General features: G+C 41.0%; 1 protein-coding gene across 1 annotated transcript in view; it reads right to left on the bottom strand.

Annotated features, from left to right (window-relative positions):
* The window catches only part of LOC115223908 (neuroligin-4, X-linked), a 32,204-nt gene extending 13,248 nt beyond the window's left edge, over positions 1-18,956 (bottom strand). The window contains exons 1-7 of the mRNA XM_029794637.2: positions 18,396-18,956; positions 14,790-14,939; positions 10,147-10,333; positions 5,810-5,995; positions 5,123-5,325; positions 3,567-3,732; positions 2,332-2,510 (exon numbers count right to left, since the gene is read on the bottom strand). Of these exons, the coding sequence (XP_029650497.1) occupies positions 2,332-2,510; positions 3,567-3,732; positions 5,123-5,325; positions 5,810-5,995; positions 10,147-10,333; positions 14,790-14,939; positions 18,396-18,686 (1,362 nt within the window). The 5' untranslated portion in view covers positions 18,687-18,956. The remainder of the gene's footprint in view (positions 1-2,331; positions 2,511-3,566; positions 3,733-5,122; positions 5,326-5,809; positions 5,996-10,146; positions 10,334-14,789; positions 14,940-18,395) is intronic.
* Positions 18,957-20,058: the final 1,102 nt, after the last annotated feature.

Here is a 20,058-nt window from a genome sequence, read left to right as displayed (position 1 = left end):
GATAAGATAGCTTTCATGTGCGGCAGATGCACAGGGACAATAGACACAACAGACACTCAGAAAACAGATTCCATCACACTCCAGGGAGAGAAACTAGAAGTAGTTGATAGTTTCCGCTACCTGGGTGACCAAGTTAGTAGCGGAGGTGGATGCACAGAGAGTATCACCACTAGAAAATGAATAGCCTGGGCAAAGTTCAGAAAGCTCCTACCCCTACTGGCAACAAAAGGTCTCTCCTCAGAGCAAAAGGTAGATTGTATGATGCATGTGTGCGAACTGCCATGCTTCACGGTAATGAAACATGGGCTGTGACTGCAGAAGACATGCGTAGACTTGAAAGAAATGAAGCTAGCATGATCCGCTGGATGTGTAGTGTCAGTGTGCACGCAAGACAGAGTGTAAGCATCCTGAGAGAAATGCTGGATATAAGAAGCATCAGATGTGGTGTGCAAGAGCGACGCTTGCGATGGTATGGTCATGTGCTGCGGATGGATGAAGAGAGATGTGTGAAGAAGTGCCACTCCCAAACAGTTGAAGGTATCAGGGGGAGAGGTAGACCCAGGAAGACATGGGATGAGGTAGTCAAGCATGACCTCAGAGCATTGGGCCTCACTGAGGAATGGCGAAAGAAGACCGAGATCTCTGGAGATATGCTGTGACTACAAGACCCGGCTGCTTTCTGCAGCAATTCCACATACCCCCTACCCATTCTAAGTACCCCGGATCCCCAAAGTACCCTGGATCCCAAAGTACCCCGATCCCCAAAGTACCCCGGACCTCGTTGCCCCGTGCCGCTGACACGTTAACCGATCGTGACCGATGCCGGACCCTCCGGCCCCTGTGCAGGTGGCACGTAAAAAGCACCCAATCCACTCACGGAGTGGTTGGCGTTAGGAAGGGCATCCAGCCGTAGAAACTCTGCCAGATTCAGACTGGAGCGGCCCCTGGCTTCCCAGACCCGGTCGAACCATCCAACCCGTGCTAGCGCGGAAAGCGGACGTTAAACGATGATGATGATGATGATGATGATAGTGAAAGGTATTTTCAAGAGATGTACAGGTATGGAGTCAGAGGTAAAAAAAAAACAAAAAAAAATATATATATATATATATTAATGACTTGTAAGGGACAGCATATTCTGTTATACAACCATAATATACTGGCACTTTAGGCAAGAGTCTTCAACTATAGCCTTGGGCCAATCAAGGCCTTGTGAGTGGATTCGATAGACAGAAACTGAAAGAAGCCCATCATGTGTGTGTGTGTGTTGTGTGTGTGTTTATATATATATATATATATATTATATATATATATATATGCTAGCCTGGTTTTCTGCTGAAGATGGCAATGCCATCATAAATTAAAATAATTTTATTTTATACAAAAGATTGCCAAAACTATGCATAGTCCAGAAAGGAAAGGGTAAACGTTTTTATTTCTCTTTCCATTTCAGAATTACAACTGTTAGTGGTTTGGAGTTTAAATCTGCTCTTCTAGTGAGTCGGATGTCCTATTATGGCCATCTCTTATGTGTTTAAATATATATATGAATGTATGTATTTGTGTGTGTGTCAGTGTTTGCCCCTCCACTGTCACTTGACAACCAATGTTGGTGTGTTTACATTCCTGTAACTTAGCAGTTCGGTAAAAGGGACTGATAGAATAAGTACTAGGCTTACAAAGAATAAGTTCCAGAGTCGATTTCTTTGGCTAAAAGGGCAGTGCTCCAGCATGAAAACAAAGGAGATGAAAAATGGTTAAATGTCTAGATATATGAAGATAATGCAGAAGTACAAACATCGTTGTTTGATTGAAACATTCAGTTCCTAACCATATGGTTTAGGATTTGATCTCTCCACAGACACTTTGGTGCTGGACCATGGCCTTGGTTTGACCAAAACTTTAATCAACCCAACTAGGAACAAAACTGCATGGAAGCTTCAGAAGTGATGTTCTAGTATTTTTAGGGGTTAAATTTTATCAGTTTGTTCAGTTTAACAATATTTGAGTGCCCTTAAAAAGTTCCACTCTGTTGCAAGCTTGTGGCCAGGTCTGTGTCTGAGAGAATCTTCCTTCCTCCTCCTGCCCTTCTTCCTCTGAATAATCCATTAAAAAAGTAAATAGACACTGTAAAAAAAAAAAAGGAAATGGGCTTTATCCCTTACGTTACCATTTTTTTTAAAGACATTGTCTTTCTTTCAATTAATTTTATAACAAAATCACAGCTACTGCAACCACAACCACCAAACCCTCATAACCACAACCACCACCACCAAACCCACAACCACTATTATTTCTGTAGGAAAAAATATATGAATATATGGAACCTACTGCAATAGAACGGTTCCGAATACCAGTTATATTTTTGGGATCTTCATAGTAAGTGTATTCAAATTCCAGGCTCTCCAAGGCCCTCTCTTGATTGGTTGCGTTCCTCTCCACCACAAATTCGTAAATAAGGTTTTGAAACTCGGCCGGTTGTATTCCGTCTTCAAGTCCAAAATAATTGGCTGAGAAAGAAGAGAAGAAATGAATAAAGGAAGGAAGGAATGAAGTAACAAGGGAAGAAAACAACAATAGAAGGAAGGAAGGAAGAAAGGATTATTGAAGGCGCTGAGCTGACAGAATCAGTAACACGCCAGGTAAACTTCTTAGTAGTACCTCACCTATCACTACATTCTGAGTTCAAACTCCATCAAGGTCGACTTTGCCTTTCATCCTTTCAGGGTTGATAAATTAAGTACTAGTAGAGTACTGGGTTCAATGCAATCGACTAGTCCCCTCCCTCCAAATTTCAGGCCTTGTGCCTATAGTAGAAAGGACTATTATTATTATTATTATTATTATTATTAAGGTGACAAGCTAGCAGAATCGTTAAAATGTTGGATGAAACACTTATTGAGGTAAGCTGGCAGAATCGTTAGCGTGCATTATGAAATGCTTGACAGTATTTCACCCAACACTACGTTCTGAGTTCAAATTCTGCAGATGTCGACTTTGCCTTTCATCCTTTCGGGGTTGATAAATCAAGTACCAGTAAAAACACTGGGGTTGATGAAATCAACTCATTCTCTCCTCCAAAATGGTTGCCCTTGTGGCAAAATTTGAAACCATTATTATTATTATTATTATTATTAATAATAATGTGGTGAGCTGGCAGAATCATTAGCATGCTGGGTAAAATGCTTAGCAGTATTTTATCAACTGTTATGTCTTGAGTTCAAATTCCACCAAGGTCGACTTTGCCTTTCATCCTTTCAGGGTTGATAAAATATAAGGTTGTCCCAAAAGTTCGTAGAAAGTCTTGGAAAATAATGGTCTTTATTTTGAGGAATAATTTTTGTTGTTTTTGTTAGTATTTGGCGAGTAAAAATTCAATTTTCGCAAGTACTGTGGTCAATGTAATAAATTTCCCCTTCCCCACAAAAAATCCAGGCCTTGTGCCTATAGCAGAAAGGATTATTTTGTAGTGAGAGAGAGAAATAAATAAAGGAGAAGAAATGGTGAGAGAGAGAGAAAGTGAATGAGAGCAGCAAAAATCAAAGAAAAGCTAGGAATCTCCTTACGTATGAAATATGCTCCTTCGTCTTCAACGATTCCTGCCAAAACTTTGATCCTTTGAAACCTTCTCTGTTCCCTCATTTCCTTGGGAGGTCTGGGAAGGATTGAGCGGATGTTGCCCTGCAGGGCACCATCAACCACGGGACCCCATGGATTGCCAACTTCTCCGGGCTGAAGAGAAATTACATAATAGACATGTCAATGCTGATGGTGGAGAAGATGGTGACAAGAAAAACAAAAACAATGAAGACAAGGTATTAGGTTGATGCTCAGGAAAAACTGAAGTACTTAACGTTTCAAGCAAACGCTCTCCTTCAGAAAGGATAAATGGAGAAACAGGAAAAATAAGGGGAAATGAACAGGCGCAGGAGTGGCTGTGTGGTAAGTAGCTTGTTTACCAACCACATGGTTCCGGGTTCAGTCCCACTGCGTGGCACCTCGGGCAAGTGTCTTCTACTATAGCCTCAGGCTGACCAAAGCCTTGTGAGTGGATTTGGTAGACGGAAACTGACAGAAGCCTGTCGTATATATGTATATGTATGTGAGTGCGTGTGTGTGTGTTTGTGTGTCTGTGTTTGTCCCCCCCAACATTGCTTGACAACCGATGCTGGTGTGTTTACTTCCCCATCACTTAGCGGTTCGGCAAAAAAGACCGATAGAATAAGTACTGGACTTACAAAAGAATAAGTCCCGGGGTCGATTTGCTCGACTAAAGGCGGTGCTCCAGCATGGCCGCAGTCAAATGACTGAAACAAGTAAAAGAGTAAAAGAGTAATCATATCTCTATAAGACAGTCATTGAATCAGTGCATGCAGAAGTGAAAGGAAGCGGAAGAAAAGGGCTTGGGGTATGGGCAGCAAGGGAGACGACACTGACCTGGCTTTGTGTGTGTGTGTGTGTGTGTATGAAGCGATATTCTTTTATTTGTTTCAGTCGTTTGACTGCGGCCATGCTGGAGCACCGATATATACACAAGTGCTTATATGCACCACAAGTCCAAAATGAGAGGTTTTCTCGTGGCATGTAATGCAGGTTTCTGTGTTCCAACACTACATACAACTTTTTTTAAGTGGAGGATAAATATTATCTTCTGGTATCAACACTGCTTCTGTTGCGATCAATTGTTTTTTAATAACCCCCACTGGCTATTTGCCTGCAGAGATATTGAGATTCTATGTATATTGCTGACAGAGGAATCACTGCTTTCTCTAGCCTTGGGTATCTGCCATTGACAAGGCCTAGGAAGGCCGAAATCAAATGATCTGGCAGTCCCAGTGGCAATAGTGGACGATTATCTCCTGCTAGCGATATATACACGTGTGCTTATATGCACCACAAGTCCACATGAGAGGATCTTTTGTAAATAACACAGTATCCTGTGACCCAACACCATGCCCACTTTTAAGTGGGGATAAATGTTATCGTATGATAATGAAGATGGCAATCCTTGAAGATAATTATCAACAACAGGGATGCTGTCAGCGTTTATGATGAGGGGTGAGGGAGTAAAAAAAAAAATGGTTTCAAAGCCAGTAAATGACCCCATCCAAGAAAAGCTTACCTTCATACGAATCCAGGAAGAAGCATTAACGATTTCCATAGCTGAGCGCTGGCGGAGACACTTGATTAGACGGTAATTGTCATTGGTTGGGCATCCTAGGTTCAATCCCAGGTTGTAGGCATAGTGGGATGCGCTGCCTTCACTCTTCACGGCCCACACATTACGATCAGAGCCACTCATCATAATAGCATAATCAAACAGTTCTGGAATGGTAAATATAGAAAAACGGAACAATTAACAGACATCGAAAAATATAAAGATCTTTGCTCTCCTCAAATCTTATACTCTTTTACTTGTTTCAGTCAGTTGACTGCGGCCATGCTGGAGCACTGCCTTTAGTCGAGCAACTCGACTCCAGTACTCTGCTGGTATTTAATTTTCTGATAAGGCGGTGAGCTGGCAGAAACGTTAGCACGCCGGGCGAAATGCTCAGCGGTATTGCGTCTGCATTACGTTGTGAGTTCAAATTCCGCCGAGGTCAACTTTGCCTTTCATCTTTTCGGGGTCGATATATACATATATACGACAGGCACTTGCCCAAGATGCCACGCAGTGTAACTGAACCCAGAACCATGTGGTTGGTTAGCAAGCTACTTACCACACAGCTACTCCTGCGCCTTAATAATAATAATAACAATAATAATAATAATAATGATAATAATAATAATAATAATAATAATGTTTTACTTTGTGACTGAGGTGAGAGCAAATGTATTCCGACACTTGCTGCTCCTGCATCATGACCAGCAATGGTGATCTTGTTCGAGTCGCCTTGGAAGTTCCTAATGTTATTCTTGATGAAAAGCAGTGCACGCACCTGGTCCCACAGTCCATAGTTCCCAGCTGCCAATTGGTCTTCGGTACTCAAGAAACCTGAAATACAAAAATAACAATAATAATAATAACAATATAAAAAAAAACAATAACATGACTTATTGACATTGTTAGAGTTTGGCAAATTCAAGAACGTGAAATAATTCTTTCTTTGGAAACGTGAATTCCTCAGCAGAGAGAGCTATAAATAATTGCATGTGACAACTGGATTAAAAAGCCCTCGATTGGATTGCCTATGCTCAGTGCTCCGCAGGATGAAGACCGCAGCATGTTCTCTTCATTAATCACAGTCTGATGTAGGGGCCATGCATTTGAGCCTAAGATCATACTGGTTTGTTGAGCCTACTCCTCAATTTGGCTCGGATGATATAATATAATATAATATAATATATAATGAAATTATTGTACAGTGCTCAGGTGCACCACAACTTGTCAAAAGTGCATATAAAGTATATGCAGTAATGTACAAATGTCTGGAAAGCGAACAGTGTATGAGTCAGATACATGCTTGCGTGTGTATGGAGGGGAGAAAGATCAGGTGTAGTGTTGGCGAATCTCAGGAAGCATGGAAGTTTTGAAGGATGCAGTGCTCCGACAACTAGCAACTGATGGTGGCAGTTTGTTCCATGCCTAAGCGTGTGTATGGAGGGGAGAAAATCAGGTGTAGTGTTGGCGAATCTCAGAAAGCATGGAAGTTTTGAAGGATGCAGTGCTCCGACAACTAGCAACTGACGGTGGCAGTTTGTTCCATGCTTCAGCAACTCTCAGCGTGAAAAAATGTTTCCTGAAGTCATGGGAGCTGTGCTGTTTTCTTACTTTGTAAATATGTCCACGGGTGTTAGATGGGTGGAGTTTGAAAAGGTGCTCAGAGTTATTGTTTGACAGAATCCAACAGGTCCGAGTACAGCATCACACTCCAATGCCTATTTTGGCATGGTTTCTACAGCTAGATATTCTTCCTAATCCCAATCACTCTACAGCGGGTGCATTTCCTGCAGCACCAGCACTAGTGAGGTTACTGGGTAACGTCTAAGACTAAGATCCTCTTAAACTGAGTGGGAGTACAGTGGGGAGGGAGACGGCTTTGTTATGGGATGAAGGGTTACAGTGAGAGAAGGAACCAGAAAAGATTTCTTGCAGTAGAGGGGCTACACGTCACTTCACATTATGGAATAAAGGTTGGGAATGGGCAGGATAAAAATAGTGATAATGAGGGGTCAGGGCAGACCCTGAAGATACAAGGTGAGTAGAAGTTAGAGGAGACAGAAGAAGAGGAAGTGCGGGAGAAGATAGGTTGCAAGGGTGTATGAGAGAATGAGAGATAGTTAAAGACAAGGAATGGTTGAGAGGGTGAATAATATTGGGAGATGAACAGTATGGGAGAGTAAGGAAGAATAGGTGACAACTGCAGAAATTGGGTGGGGAAGAACAGTATAATAATAATTCGTTCTACGAAAGGCACAAGGCCTGAAATTTGCAGGGAACTTGTTGATTACATTGACCCCAAAAGGATGAAAGGGAAGGTTGACCTCGGTGGAACTTGACCTCAGGACATAAAGACATACAAAATGGAGCTAAGCATTTTGTCCAGGGTGCTTACAATTCTTGTCATTGCAGACTATGCCACATAGCACTCTGGTGGTAAAAAAACTCTCGAGAGCTGAACAGCAGGTCTTCAGAGAAGAAATACCACTCAGGCCAGTGTATTGGCCCTTAACAAAATAAATAAATAAATAAATAAATATATATATATATATATATATTATACATATAAAGGTGCAGGCATGGCTGTGTGGTAAGAAGCTTGCTTCCCAGCCACATGGTTCCAGGTTCAGTCCCACTGCGTGGCACCTTGGGTGAGTATCATCTACTATTGTCTCGGGCTGACCAAAGCCTTGAGTGAATTTGGTTGACAGAAACTGAAAGAAGCCAGTCATATATATATATGTGGGAATGAACCCGGAACCAAGTGGTTGGTAAGCAAGCTACTTACCACACAGCCACTCCTGCGCCTATATAAAAAAAATTGATGACTAACAACAGGTACCTCAGAAAAATACAGGTGTTGCAGAAATATGATGGATCATCCTTCTGGTCCGAAGAAAAGGACCATGGGCGCTAATGGGTTAATAAAATGGGAGCGTTGATATGCATATTCAAAAGGTTTCCCGTCAACGAACTTATAGGAGAGATATTTATAGAGGTAAGAATCTCTTGAGGGGGCAGAACAGCAGAAGTTTTCTGAAGAAACCCCACTCAGGCAGTCCAGGCTACACCCAGGTCATGACTCCTGGGTACCCTTCTGCTGATACCTTTTAGCCATTTGGATATCGGAGACTCGTGCATTCAAACCGCTTGGAGAGTTCATCAAGCTGGGACTCCCCTCCGTTGACTCAGCATTCAAACTTATACTTTAAGAAATAAAACTGGTTGCCATGGTAGCGGTGCAACGTCAACGCTATCACGACGATTCATTCAGAGTTACTTCCCTTAGCATTAAAATACAAAAATCAGTAATGGTGGTCGATTTTATTCCTCTTCGACCAGATCCAGATGGAACATCTCTTCTCTGTCTCTGATATTGCCCTTAGGGCTTTGGTCCTATTCTTCCCAGAGATTGGGAGTTGTTTCATTTGATCGTAAACATATTTCTCCACAAAATCTCTGGCTCCAGACCATACTACACTGTACAAAGCCATATACAATGCACTGACTACACCAAAACACTTGTAGTGATCCTATACAACGGCGCGCGCTCGCGCACCGTCCATTTGTATTTCGCGCGTGCGGGGTTGGTGCTTTCACCACCGGAAGAAGAACCCTTTTGCCTACGTAGCAGTTAGCCGAGGCAAGGGGATTGTAAGACGTTGACCACCAGCGTCCAGCAAGCAGCGACTTGAGACAGCAGCAACTGAAGGCGACGGTCACGTATATTTTCTCTCCGTCCGAACTTGATTCTAGCAGCACCTTACCAAAAGGCCTTTAACCAAATTGTTGCAGACCACATCTCCCTGTTCCGGACGCCATCTTTGACCAGTGTCGTTTTGCATTTGAACACTTTCTTATTTTACAGCGATAAGGTTCAGCACTGACACATTTATACCAAAGGGATACCAGATAACCACTTATTGTTACTGTTACCACATTAGAGAATAAAGTAGTTTATATATATTTTACGTCTGCGTCTTGTTGTTTCTGACAGGTAGAATTCTGGATTATTAAAGCAACGGCTAGTGATTGCCTCTCGCACCCCCAAAAGGTCCAGAGAAGATATTCACACTCACGAAGTTCGTTTCACACTCTACTATATCATTCGATACCCCTACACCAAGGCATCTCAACCACTTTTTTTTTTTTTTTACCTAAGAACCCCTCTGATTATTATTTTATTCTGGTGGACCCCATAGCCATTTAAAAATTAGTTTTATTCAAACTTCTTTCAAATTTCCTCTTCTGTTTTCCACACATTAACTTCTGTTGGTTGAACTGTAAAATGTTAGAGAAAGAAACCCAGCTGCTTCTTTGCAATACATACCATTACATACATCTAAAGCAGGGATTCTCAACTATTATATGTCTATGGACCCCTTTGGATATTTTTTTCTGGTGGACCCCATAGCCATTCGATGTTTAAAAACTAGTTTTATAGAAACCACTTTCAAAATCCCTATTCTGTTTTTCACACATTCCCTTGTGTAGGTTGAACTGTGTAAAATGTTAGAGAAAGAAACCCAGCTGTTTCTTTGCAACATACACCAATACATATATCTAAAGCAAAAGTTTTTCAGGAGCCCTTAGAATACTATTGTGGAACCCCAGTTTACTATTGTTATGTGGATCCCCAAAACTCTTATATAGACCCTCAGGGGCCATATGGAATTCGGTTGAGAACCACTGCCCTACACCATTATGCCACATCACTCCTCCACTAAATCATCAAAAGGGCCTCTATGAGGTCAGTCAACCTGCTAGAAATGGCAACTAAACCTCCCTCAAACCACACACTGAAGGATGCACATTGAACAGTGCAGTCTTGAGTTCCCTCCAAACAGAAAAATAATTAACTGGACTGTCACATCTGGAATACCTTTGACCATAAGTCCACTCAAAGTTTAACCTGGGGTTAAACAACAACAATCGCATCACCAACCACACTGCACCCCATTATATGACCCCTGTGAAGTACTTACCGAGGGCATTCAGTCGATAGTTCATTGTGACGACAACAACATTGCGTTCAGCCAAGAACAAACCAGGGAATTGCTGAGATGTTCCCATGACATATCCCCCACCATGGATAAACACAAGGACAGGGTAAAGTGGCCTGTTGATTTGGCCCCAGCCATCTTGATGCGTGGTACCTTGTTGTGATGAAGCCTAAAGAAAAGAAAAAATAATAATAATAATAATAATAATAATAATAATAATAAAGGCACAAGCCTGAAATTTGGGGCAGGGGGGAACTAGTTGATTACATCAAATCCAGTGTTTATCGACCCCCAAAAAGATGAAAGGCAAGGTTGACCTTGACAGAATTTGAACTCAGAACATAGAAACAGATGAAATGATGTTTAGCATTTCGCTCAGCGAGATAATGATTCAATAATAAACCGTCCAAACATGGCCGTAGCCAGCGCCACATCGACTGGCCTCCGTGCCGGTGGCACGTAACAAACACCATCCGACCGTGGCCGTTGCCAGCCTCGCCTGGCCTCCGTGCCAGTGGCACGTAAAAAGCACCATCCGAGCGTGGCCATTCGCCAGCCTCGTCTGGCACCTGTGCGGGTGGCACGTAAAAAGCACCCACTACACTCACGGAGTGGTTGGCGTTAGGAAGGGCATCCAGCTGTAGAAACACTGCCAGATCTGACTGGCCTGGTGCAGCCTTCGGGCTTCCAAGACCCCAATTGAACCGTCCAATCCATGCCAGCATGGAAAGCGGATGTTAAACGATGATGATGATAATGATGAAAATGCAAAAAACGTGTTAACTGGAACGGCTCATGTACTGAGAAGAGCATTATCGCTGTGAAAACAACATCCATTCATGAATTTATTTATTTATTAATTTTTTTAAAAATACATATTTTACCTGTGAATTTGCATATGTAATCTGCGAATGCATACAATGAGCTTCTCTGCCCTAGGTGTACGGAAAACACTCGGCGAGAAACGGAAGAAAATTTGAAGAAAGAAGGGAAAAATAATAATAATAATGATGATGATCTTTTCTACTAAAGGTACCACACTGAAATCTTGGGGGAGGGTAGTAAGTCAAGAACAGCTCACCACTTTAATAATAATAATGCCGTTGTTTTCTTATTTTGGTACAAGGCCTGAAGTTTAGGGAAGAGGGTGAGTCGATAACAGACACCAGTAATCAACTGGTACCTATATTATCAACCCCAAAAAGATAAAAAGGCTAAGTCAACCTTGGCAGAATTTGAACTTAGAAATTTAAGAGGGACAAAATGCCGCCAAGCATTTTGCCCAGCACAATCAGGATTCTACCAGCTCACCAATAATAATAATAATCTTTCTACTATAGTGATCCCTCGCTACTTCGCGGTCCAACTACCACAGATTCACAACTTCGCTGATTTTTAAAATATATATATATATGAACGCCTAAAATTTTTCATTAAATCCATTAAAATATTAATAATAAATGTTATTTCCTAGTCTAGGAACAACAAAACAAGCATAAAATAGCAAAAAAGCATATATAGGGGTATTTGAACTTAAGGCGGGCTGTGATTGGTGCAATGGAGAGAGACGATGAATCACAGCTTTCTATTTTGTAATCTGGCCTGTGTAACAGTAACAATCTTTATCTTTTTAAATCTAAAGTGTTATTGCTTAACAGTTGTCCTTGTTATTAATAGACTACTGTAATGGGTGGGTTGTTAACAGTACAGGGAGGGCTTTAAAAGTCCAAATACACGTTAAATAAATACTGTAAATATGGTGTCCCTACTTTGCGGAAATTCAGTTATCGCGGCCAGTCTCGGAACCAATCTACTGCGATAAACGAGGGATCACTGTATAAGTACAAGACCTGAAATTTTGGAGGAAGGGACCAGTTAATTACATCAACCCCAGTGCTCAATTGGTACCTATTGTATCGCCCCCTAAAAGACGGAAGACCAATTGACCTCAGCAGAATTTGAGTGTGAAGATGGATAAATTGCCGCCAAGCATTTTGTCAGGTGAGTTAACAATTCTGCCAGCTTAGTATAGTAGTCGTAGTAGCAGCAGTATAGTGAAGGCACATAGCTCAATGGTTAGAGTATCAGGCTCACAACCATGAGGTAGCGAGCTCGATTCCCAGACTGGGCTGTGTTGGATTCTTCAGTAAGACATTTCACGTTGCTCCAATTTACTCAGCTGTAGAAATAAGTTACAATGTCACTGGTGCCAAGCTAGATTGGCCTTTGCCTTTCTCTTTGACAATATCAGAAGCAGGGCGACCACGGGCTGGTATGCATGGGCAACTGCTGGTCTTCTATAAACAACCTTGCCTGGACTTGTGCCTCAGTGGGCATCTTTCTAGGTGCAATGCCATGGTCATTCTTGACCGAAGGTGCATCTTTACCCTTAGTAGTAGCAGTAGTAATGGGTTGGTGCATAATTATTGCAACTTTTTTTCAACAAATCTTATTCAACAAAAACATCTTTAAATGATTATTCTGGAGCATATTCACCATCTACTTCAATTACTGCTTCCCATTTGCTTGGCAGACGGTCAGACCGTCATTTAAAGATGTTTTTGTTGAATAAAATTTGTTGAAAAAAAGCTGCAATAATTATGTCCCAACCCAATAAATTTTGACACAAGGCCAGAAGTTTTGAGGAAAAGGAGTTAGTCAATACTATTGACCCCTCAATTTGTTACGTACTTTATCTTACCAGCCTCAAAAGGATGAAAGGAAAAGCAGATTGCAGCAGCATTTGAACTCAGAATTCAAGGGGCCAATTTTGTTTGACAGCCAAACAATTTTGCCAGCTTGATGCCTTAATAATAATAATACTGACGGACTCTCCTATTGAAGATGACAGATGAGTGTTCAGCTTCTTTACTGAACGACCTGCACAAATGACTTATTTCATAGAGATCAAATGTATGTGCCGAACATTAGCTTATTCCGTCCATCAAACCAATGTTGCTTGAACAGGTTCACAGTGCACCACACATCAGCTGTCCACATGATAGCAAAGCAACGCAAGATGAAGTGTTTTTTGCTCAAGAACACAACACACCATCCGATCTAGGGATTGAAACCACAACCTTATGATTGCAAGCACAATGCCCTTACCGCTGGGTCGTGCATCCTCTTATTTGAATAATAATAAGAGCACTCAGAAAGCGCAAACCTCCACCAGGGCAATACCAACATCCTCTCAATGATTAACCAGAGATGATTTTTAAAATGAGAATATCTGAAATAAACTTGACTGCTCTCACCAATGAGAATACTGAAAATGAACCCAACCACTCTCTCAAAAATTGTACCGGATCGATCCCAAAATCTAATCAGTTTGTGGCGGTCACGAGGCCAAACATTCCTGGAAGTTTCATCTGAATCCATCCAGCGGTTCTTGAGATATCTTGTCCATGGACAAACAAACAAACAAATGCGACTGTAAACAATCCTTCCACTTTCCCTAAGGCAGAGGCAATAATAATGGCTTCAAATTTTGCCACAAGGGCAGTCATTTGTGGGGAGGGGATAAGTCGATTAAATAGACCCCAGTGTTTCACTGGTACTTAATTTATCGACTCTGAAAGAATAAAAAGCAAAATCATTCTCAGCAGAATTTGAACTCAGAATGTAGCGATGGGCGAAATACCGCTAAGCATTTCGTCCAGTGTGCTAACTATCCTGCCAGCTCACCATCTTAATAGTAATCTTTTCTACTAAAGGCCCAAAACCTGAAATTTTGCGGGAAGGGATTAGTGAATTACATTGCCCCCAGTATTTTACTGGTACTTAATTTATCAACCCTGGAAGGATAAAAAGCAAAGTCAACTTCAGCAGAATTTGAACTCCTAACATAGGGGCAGACGAAATACCGCTAAGCACTTCGTCCAGTGTGCTAACGATTCTGTCAGCTCACCATCTTAATGATAATAATAATCCTTTCTATTATAGACACAAAACCTGAAATTTTGTGGGAAGGGATTAGTGAATTACATTGCCCCCAGTGTTTCACTGGTATTTAATTTATCGACCCTGGAAGGATGCAGCAGAATTTGAACTCAGAACGTGAAGGCAGATGAAATGCTAAGCAGTTTGCCCAGTGTGCTAACAATTCTGCCAGCTCACCACCACCAACTACTACTACTACTACTAATAATAATAATAATAATAATGTTTTCTTTATTATCCTCAAAAGCTCACAAAACGATTGAGGATGGCAAAGGATGATACCTTGTAGGATTACATAAATAAAAAAAAAACATGTAAACAAGAGAAATAACAAAAGCAAATTTCAATAATGAAAATTTCCCCTAAAATTGGGCAACCTTTGAGCGTTATTTGTGGAAACCCCACAAAACCATGGTCATCTGACAGCTGAGATAAGCACCTTAGTGGTCAAGGTGTCCTTCTCCAATCTATAGGCCCATTCACCTGGGTCATGCTAACCTCTCTCTCAAGCACCTTGTGGTCAAGGTGTCCTTCTCCAATCTATAGGCCCTTTCACCTGAGCCATGCTAACCTCTCTCTCAAGCACCTTGTGGTCAAGGTGTCCTTCTCCAATCTATAGGCCCTTTCGCCTGGGCCATGCTAACCTCTCTCTCGTCTACATTTCAATGTAAAGACAAACTTACATTTGGAGCATAAATATTCAAGTAAAGGCAGTCTTCATCCATCTCATGAAAGTCAGGGATAGTTTCACGGGCGTACCATGGAGCCTGTGGACAGGCAGGGCCGAATTTCGTAGCCTTCCACAAACCATCCCATTCTGGTTCGTCGGGAATCTGTTCCGGAGAGAGAATATAAAAGAGGACATTTAACAACACACTTTGTCAGGTCAAAACAAAAACTAAGAAAGAGGTAAATAGTAAAAAAAACAGGGAGTTAACAAAAAAACATATGATAGGGGTCAGAAGACAAACAGAGTAAAGTAGGGGTTTAGTGAAGTAGTATTCGGGGTCAAAGACAAGCAACAATAGCTGTTTAGTGTTTTCTGATTACTCTGCCAAATGTTATGCTTGTTTACCTGGCCATGTTTACCTGAAACATGTAGAAAGTTTGGAACCGGATATGACTGGTTTAAATATTAAAGAGACGGTCTTAGAGCAGATTGCGTTGGACAAAGCATATCTCTAAAATTGTCAAGAAGGCCGAGGGTGTCTTGGCATCACTCAGCAAGACTTTTGTTAGCCGCTCTCCAGCCATCTATTTAAAACTGTATACAGCTATGGTACGACCACACTTGGAATTCGCATCATCAGTTTGGAATCCCTATCTTGCTCAGAACATTGACCTCCTGGAATCTGTCCAGAGACGTGCAACCAAACGCATACCCTCCATCAGACACCTACCATATTCTGAGCGCCTTGTTTCCCTGGGCATGGATTCACTGAAGTTCCGGCGTCTGGCGACGGACTTGGTAAACACCCACAAAATTATCAACCACCTCACCAACAACAACACTGAACACCTTTTTGATCTCCATGAGTCTAACACACGTGGACATATTTACAAAGTCAGAAAACAACACAGCTCCCATGACTTTCGGAAGCATTTTTTCACACTCAGAGTTGCTGAAGCATGGAACAAACTGCCTGCGTCAGTTGTTGACTGCCATGACACTGCATCCTTTAAGGCCCTCATGCTTTCCGAAATCCGCCGAAACTACACCTGATTATACATACACTTTAGATGAGTTGTAGTGCACCTGAGCACTGTACACAATGTTTTATTATTATTATTATTATTATACTGAAGGAGGAATCAGAGAGAACAAGCTGTTTACCCCATCATGTGAGAGACCAGCCAAGCGTACCAATTTTGTGTCTATCCACTAGCCCTAGCATCAGGCTATTTAAGGAAACCTTTCCTGCTATTTCTTCAGTGAGGTGGGTCTGCAGGATCGAGTTTGGATCTTCGACCGAGAACAAGTTTATTTCCGCAGCCAGCCTCGGCTATCCTTGACGTGTACATTTGTTCCTGTCCTCCGGCAGAAGTTATATCCCGTATTTGTTCTTCTTGTTCTATCCAGCATAACATCACCATCATCTTACAAACAATAACTCTGAGCACCTTTTCAAAATCCACCCGTCGAACACCCGTGGACATAATTTACAAAGTCAGAAAACAGCACAACTCCCATGACTTTCGGAAACATTTTTTTTTCACGCTGAGAGTTGCTGAAGCATGGAACAAACTGCCACCATCAGTTGCTAGTTTTCGGAGCACTGCATCCTTCAAAACTTCCATGCTTCCTGAGATTCGCCAACACTACACCTGATTTTCTCCCCTCCATACACACGCAAGCATGTATCTGACTCATACACTGTTCGCTTTCCAGACATTTGTACATTACTGCATATACTTTATACGCACTTTTGACAAGTTGTGGTGCACCTGAGCACTGTATACAATAATTTCATTATTATTATATATATATATAGGCGCAGGAGTGGCTGTGTGGTAAGTAGCTTGCTAACCAACCACATGGTTCCGGGTTCAGTCCCACTGCGTGACATCTTGGGCAAATGTCTTCTGCTATAGCCCCGGGCCGGCCAATGCCTTGTGAGTGGATTTGGTAGACGGAAACTGAAAGAAGCCTGTCGTATATATGTATGTGTGTGTGTTTGTCCCCCTAGCATTGCTTGACAACCGATGCTGGTGTGTTTACGGCCCCGTCACTTAGCGGTTCGGCAAAAGAGACCGATAGAATAAGTACTGGGCTTACAAAGAATAAGTCCCGGGGTCGATTTGCTCGACTAAAGGCGGTGCTCCAGCGTGGCCGCAGTCAAATGACTGAAACAAGTAAAAGAGTAAAAGAGATATGTACCAAGTGCTTGTTAAACCATTGTGTATATATTCTGACCGTTCGTTCAAGATGTATCTTTACAGCTTTGCCGTTGTAACACTTTCGGTTTGAATAAATCATTGCACTTAATCCCGGCTTCCTCGTTCTTCCCTTATCTATCCACGCAGCCTCACTCAAACCAGCGTTATCCATCAGTGCAACCAGCACCGTTAAAATGGCTTTAAAAACAAACAAAATAACATTACCAAACTTATTTTTAAAATAGCTAGACAACTTGTGTTGTTTTGTTTATGTCTTCGTAACTTAGCGGTTCGGCAAAACGAACCAACAGAATAAATACCAGGCTTTAACAAAAAGTAGTGGGATCGATTAATTCGACTAAACCCTTCGAGGCAGGTGCCCCAGCAAGGCCGCAGTTCAATGACTGAAAGACGTAAAATATAGAAAATGAAAAAAAAAAAAAAAACAGCTTTTCAAATTCGTCCCAATATTTGTGGGTTTTCACACTTTTTTTTTGTTGTTTTTTCAAAAATTATTTCAGGATCCCATGTTTTTAAAATGTGAAGATTACAATTCTGGGAACAGAAAAGGCTTGTTTCGAAATTTCAATGCCGATTGCTTTGGATATTTTTCCACTTCCTGGTCATAAACCGGGAAAATACCCAAAATGATAATCTTTACAAAACAGACAGGACTCCATAGAAACGGGCTGGAACTCCCTCCTCCAATGTTATTTGTTATTTTAGTTGAAAATGCATGGAGAATAATTAAAATACTTATATTTAAAAAAATATATAAAATTCATTTAAAATACAATATAAAAAATATTTTAACTATTATCTGTGCATTTTCAACTTATATATATATTTATATATATATATATATGTGTGTGTGTATATATATATATGGGTGTGTATGTATGTATGTTTGTATTATGTATATAATTGAAAACCAAGAGGTGAGTGGAGATTTATACACATCCAAAACTACAGCATATAAACTATTTTATGAGATAAATCAGTATCCACCAGGATATATTTATCCCCTTTAAACATTTTTTTAATACACACACAACTATATATATATATAGTACCATATAGTATATATTTTAACTATTATCTACCATATATATACCATAGTACCATATATATATATATATATATATTAGGTTGTCCCAAAAGTTCGTAAACACTTGCGAAAATTGAATTTTTACTTGCCAAGTACTAACAAAAACAACAAAAATTATTCTTCAAAATAAAGACCATTATTTTCCAAGACTTTCTACGAACTTTTGGGACAACCTTATATATATATATATATATACACATATACCATAGTACTATATATATCTCTCTCTCTCTATATATATATATATATACACCATAGTACTATATATATATATAATATTATATTATAATCTTAAATCTTTTACCCTGAAGCGATATTCTTTGTGGTCCTTGTCGGTGGGTCTTCTGGCATAAGGAATGCCAAGAAAGACGTTCACTCGTCTGTCTTTGAGAAGCGTGTTATGAACAGGTATAGAGAAACCTTCAACAGTTCCGTAGGTGGTGTGGGTCATGACGTGACGCTTGTCCAATTCATATCTGCCATATGGTTCATTGCATTTCACAATTTCAGCCCAACAAGTCGATGGACACCAAGAGAAGACGAGAATATGTAAGAGGATCCAGTCAAGAATTATATGCCATCTTTTGTGGCCCATTTTTCCTCGTTCTCTGGTCGCAGCTTAGTTTGGGAGTGTCTTTTCTTTCCTGGTTAAAAGTTTCAAAGGTGTTGACGGAAATTAATTAAAAACTAAAGGTAATGGCGATAATTATGATGGGGGGAACGGGGTCGGGAGACAACTTGTTGGTGTAGCTGGTGACCTATTCCGGTTGTTTTGTTTAGTTTTAAAAGTTGGCAAATTACAGGTGAAACACTTCAACTGAACTCGCGACGCCATTGACAGGTAAGTCAGTTGGTCACGTGGCTTACGCTTCTTTCTCTTTTCTCCCACCACCACTTTCCACAGGTGGCAGGTTTGTACAGGCGGTCATTCAAGCCTCTAAAAATAGCAGCTAAACCCCACTCAAATCACACCCACCGTCTTAAATAATTAACAAAAGTATGAAGGATATGGTAGATTATACAGTCTAAAATAATTTGCTGGAAAACTGGAAGGGCACAGCTGGAATGTCTTTGATCATAGATCTTCTCGGTCTAGTTTACCAAAGTTAAGCAATAATTGTATTTTATCTGCCAATATCGGTCGCAGTGAGACAGACAGCACTGCCAGCACACTTAAATTATTAAGAGTTATTTTGGAGGAAGGGATCATATTAATTACATTGACCCTTGTGCTTGACTGGTACTCTATCTGATCAGCCCTAAAATAAACGACAGACAATGTTGGCACTAGCAAGATTGTATTTTATCTGCCAATATCGGTCGCAGTGAGACAGACAGCACTGCCAGCACACTTAAATCATTAAGAGTTATTTTGGAGGAAGGGATCATATTAATTACATTGACCCTTGTGCTTGACTGGTACCTTATCTGATCAGCCCTAAAATAAACGACAGACAATGTTGACTTCAGCAAGATTTGAACTCTGGCTGCGAAGGGCCAAAAGAAATACTACTAAGCATTTTGTCAGACAGGCTAATGGTTCTGCTAGTTTACTTTCAGACTATTAATAATTCTTTCTACCATAGGGACCAGGCCTGAAATTTGGTCACAGAGGTTAGCTACCCTGCTGAGGTGAGTCATCATCATCGTCATCGTCATTTAGCGTCCGCTTTCCATGCTAGCATGGGTTGGACGATTTGACAGGAGGACTGGCGAACCAGATGGCTGCACCAGGCTCCAGTCTGATCTGGCAGAATTTCTACAGCTGGATGCCCTTCCTAATGCCAACCACTCCGAGAGTGTAGTGAGTATCTCTTTGAAAATCATTGAGAAAGTGGATAACTACAAACAGCTTCTTTGAACCTCCAGCTTCCATGTCTAAATAATAAATTCACATTTATACCGATAGTGATTATGAGTGTTGGATTTTTGTTATCTATCTATGTGCGATATCTGCACTTGTAGGG

Source organism: Octopus sinensis, linkage group LG24 (assembly GCF_006345805.1).
Source record: "Octopus sinensis linkage group LG24, ASM634580v1, whole genome shotgun sequence".
Classification (NCBI taxonomy): Eukaryota; Metazoa; Mollusca; class Cephalopoda; order Octopoda; family Octopodidae; genus Octopus; species Octopus sinensis.
Note: the sequence above shows the minus strand (reverse complement) of the source record. Positions and strands in the feature narration are given on the sequence as shown.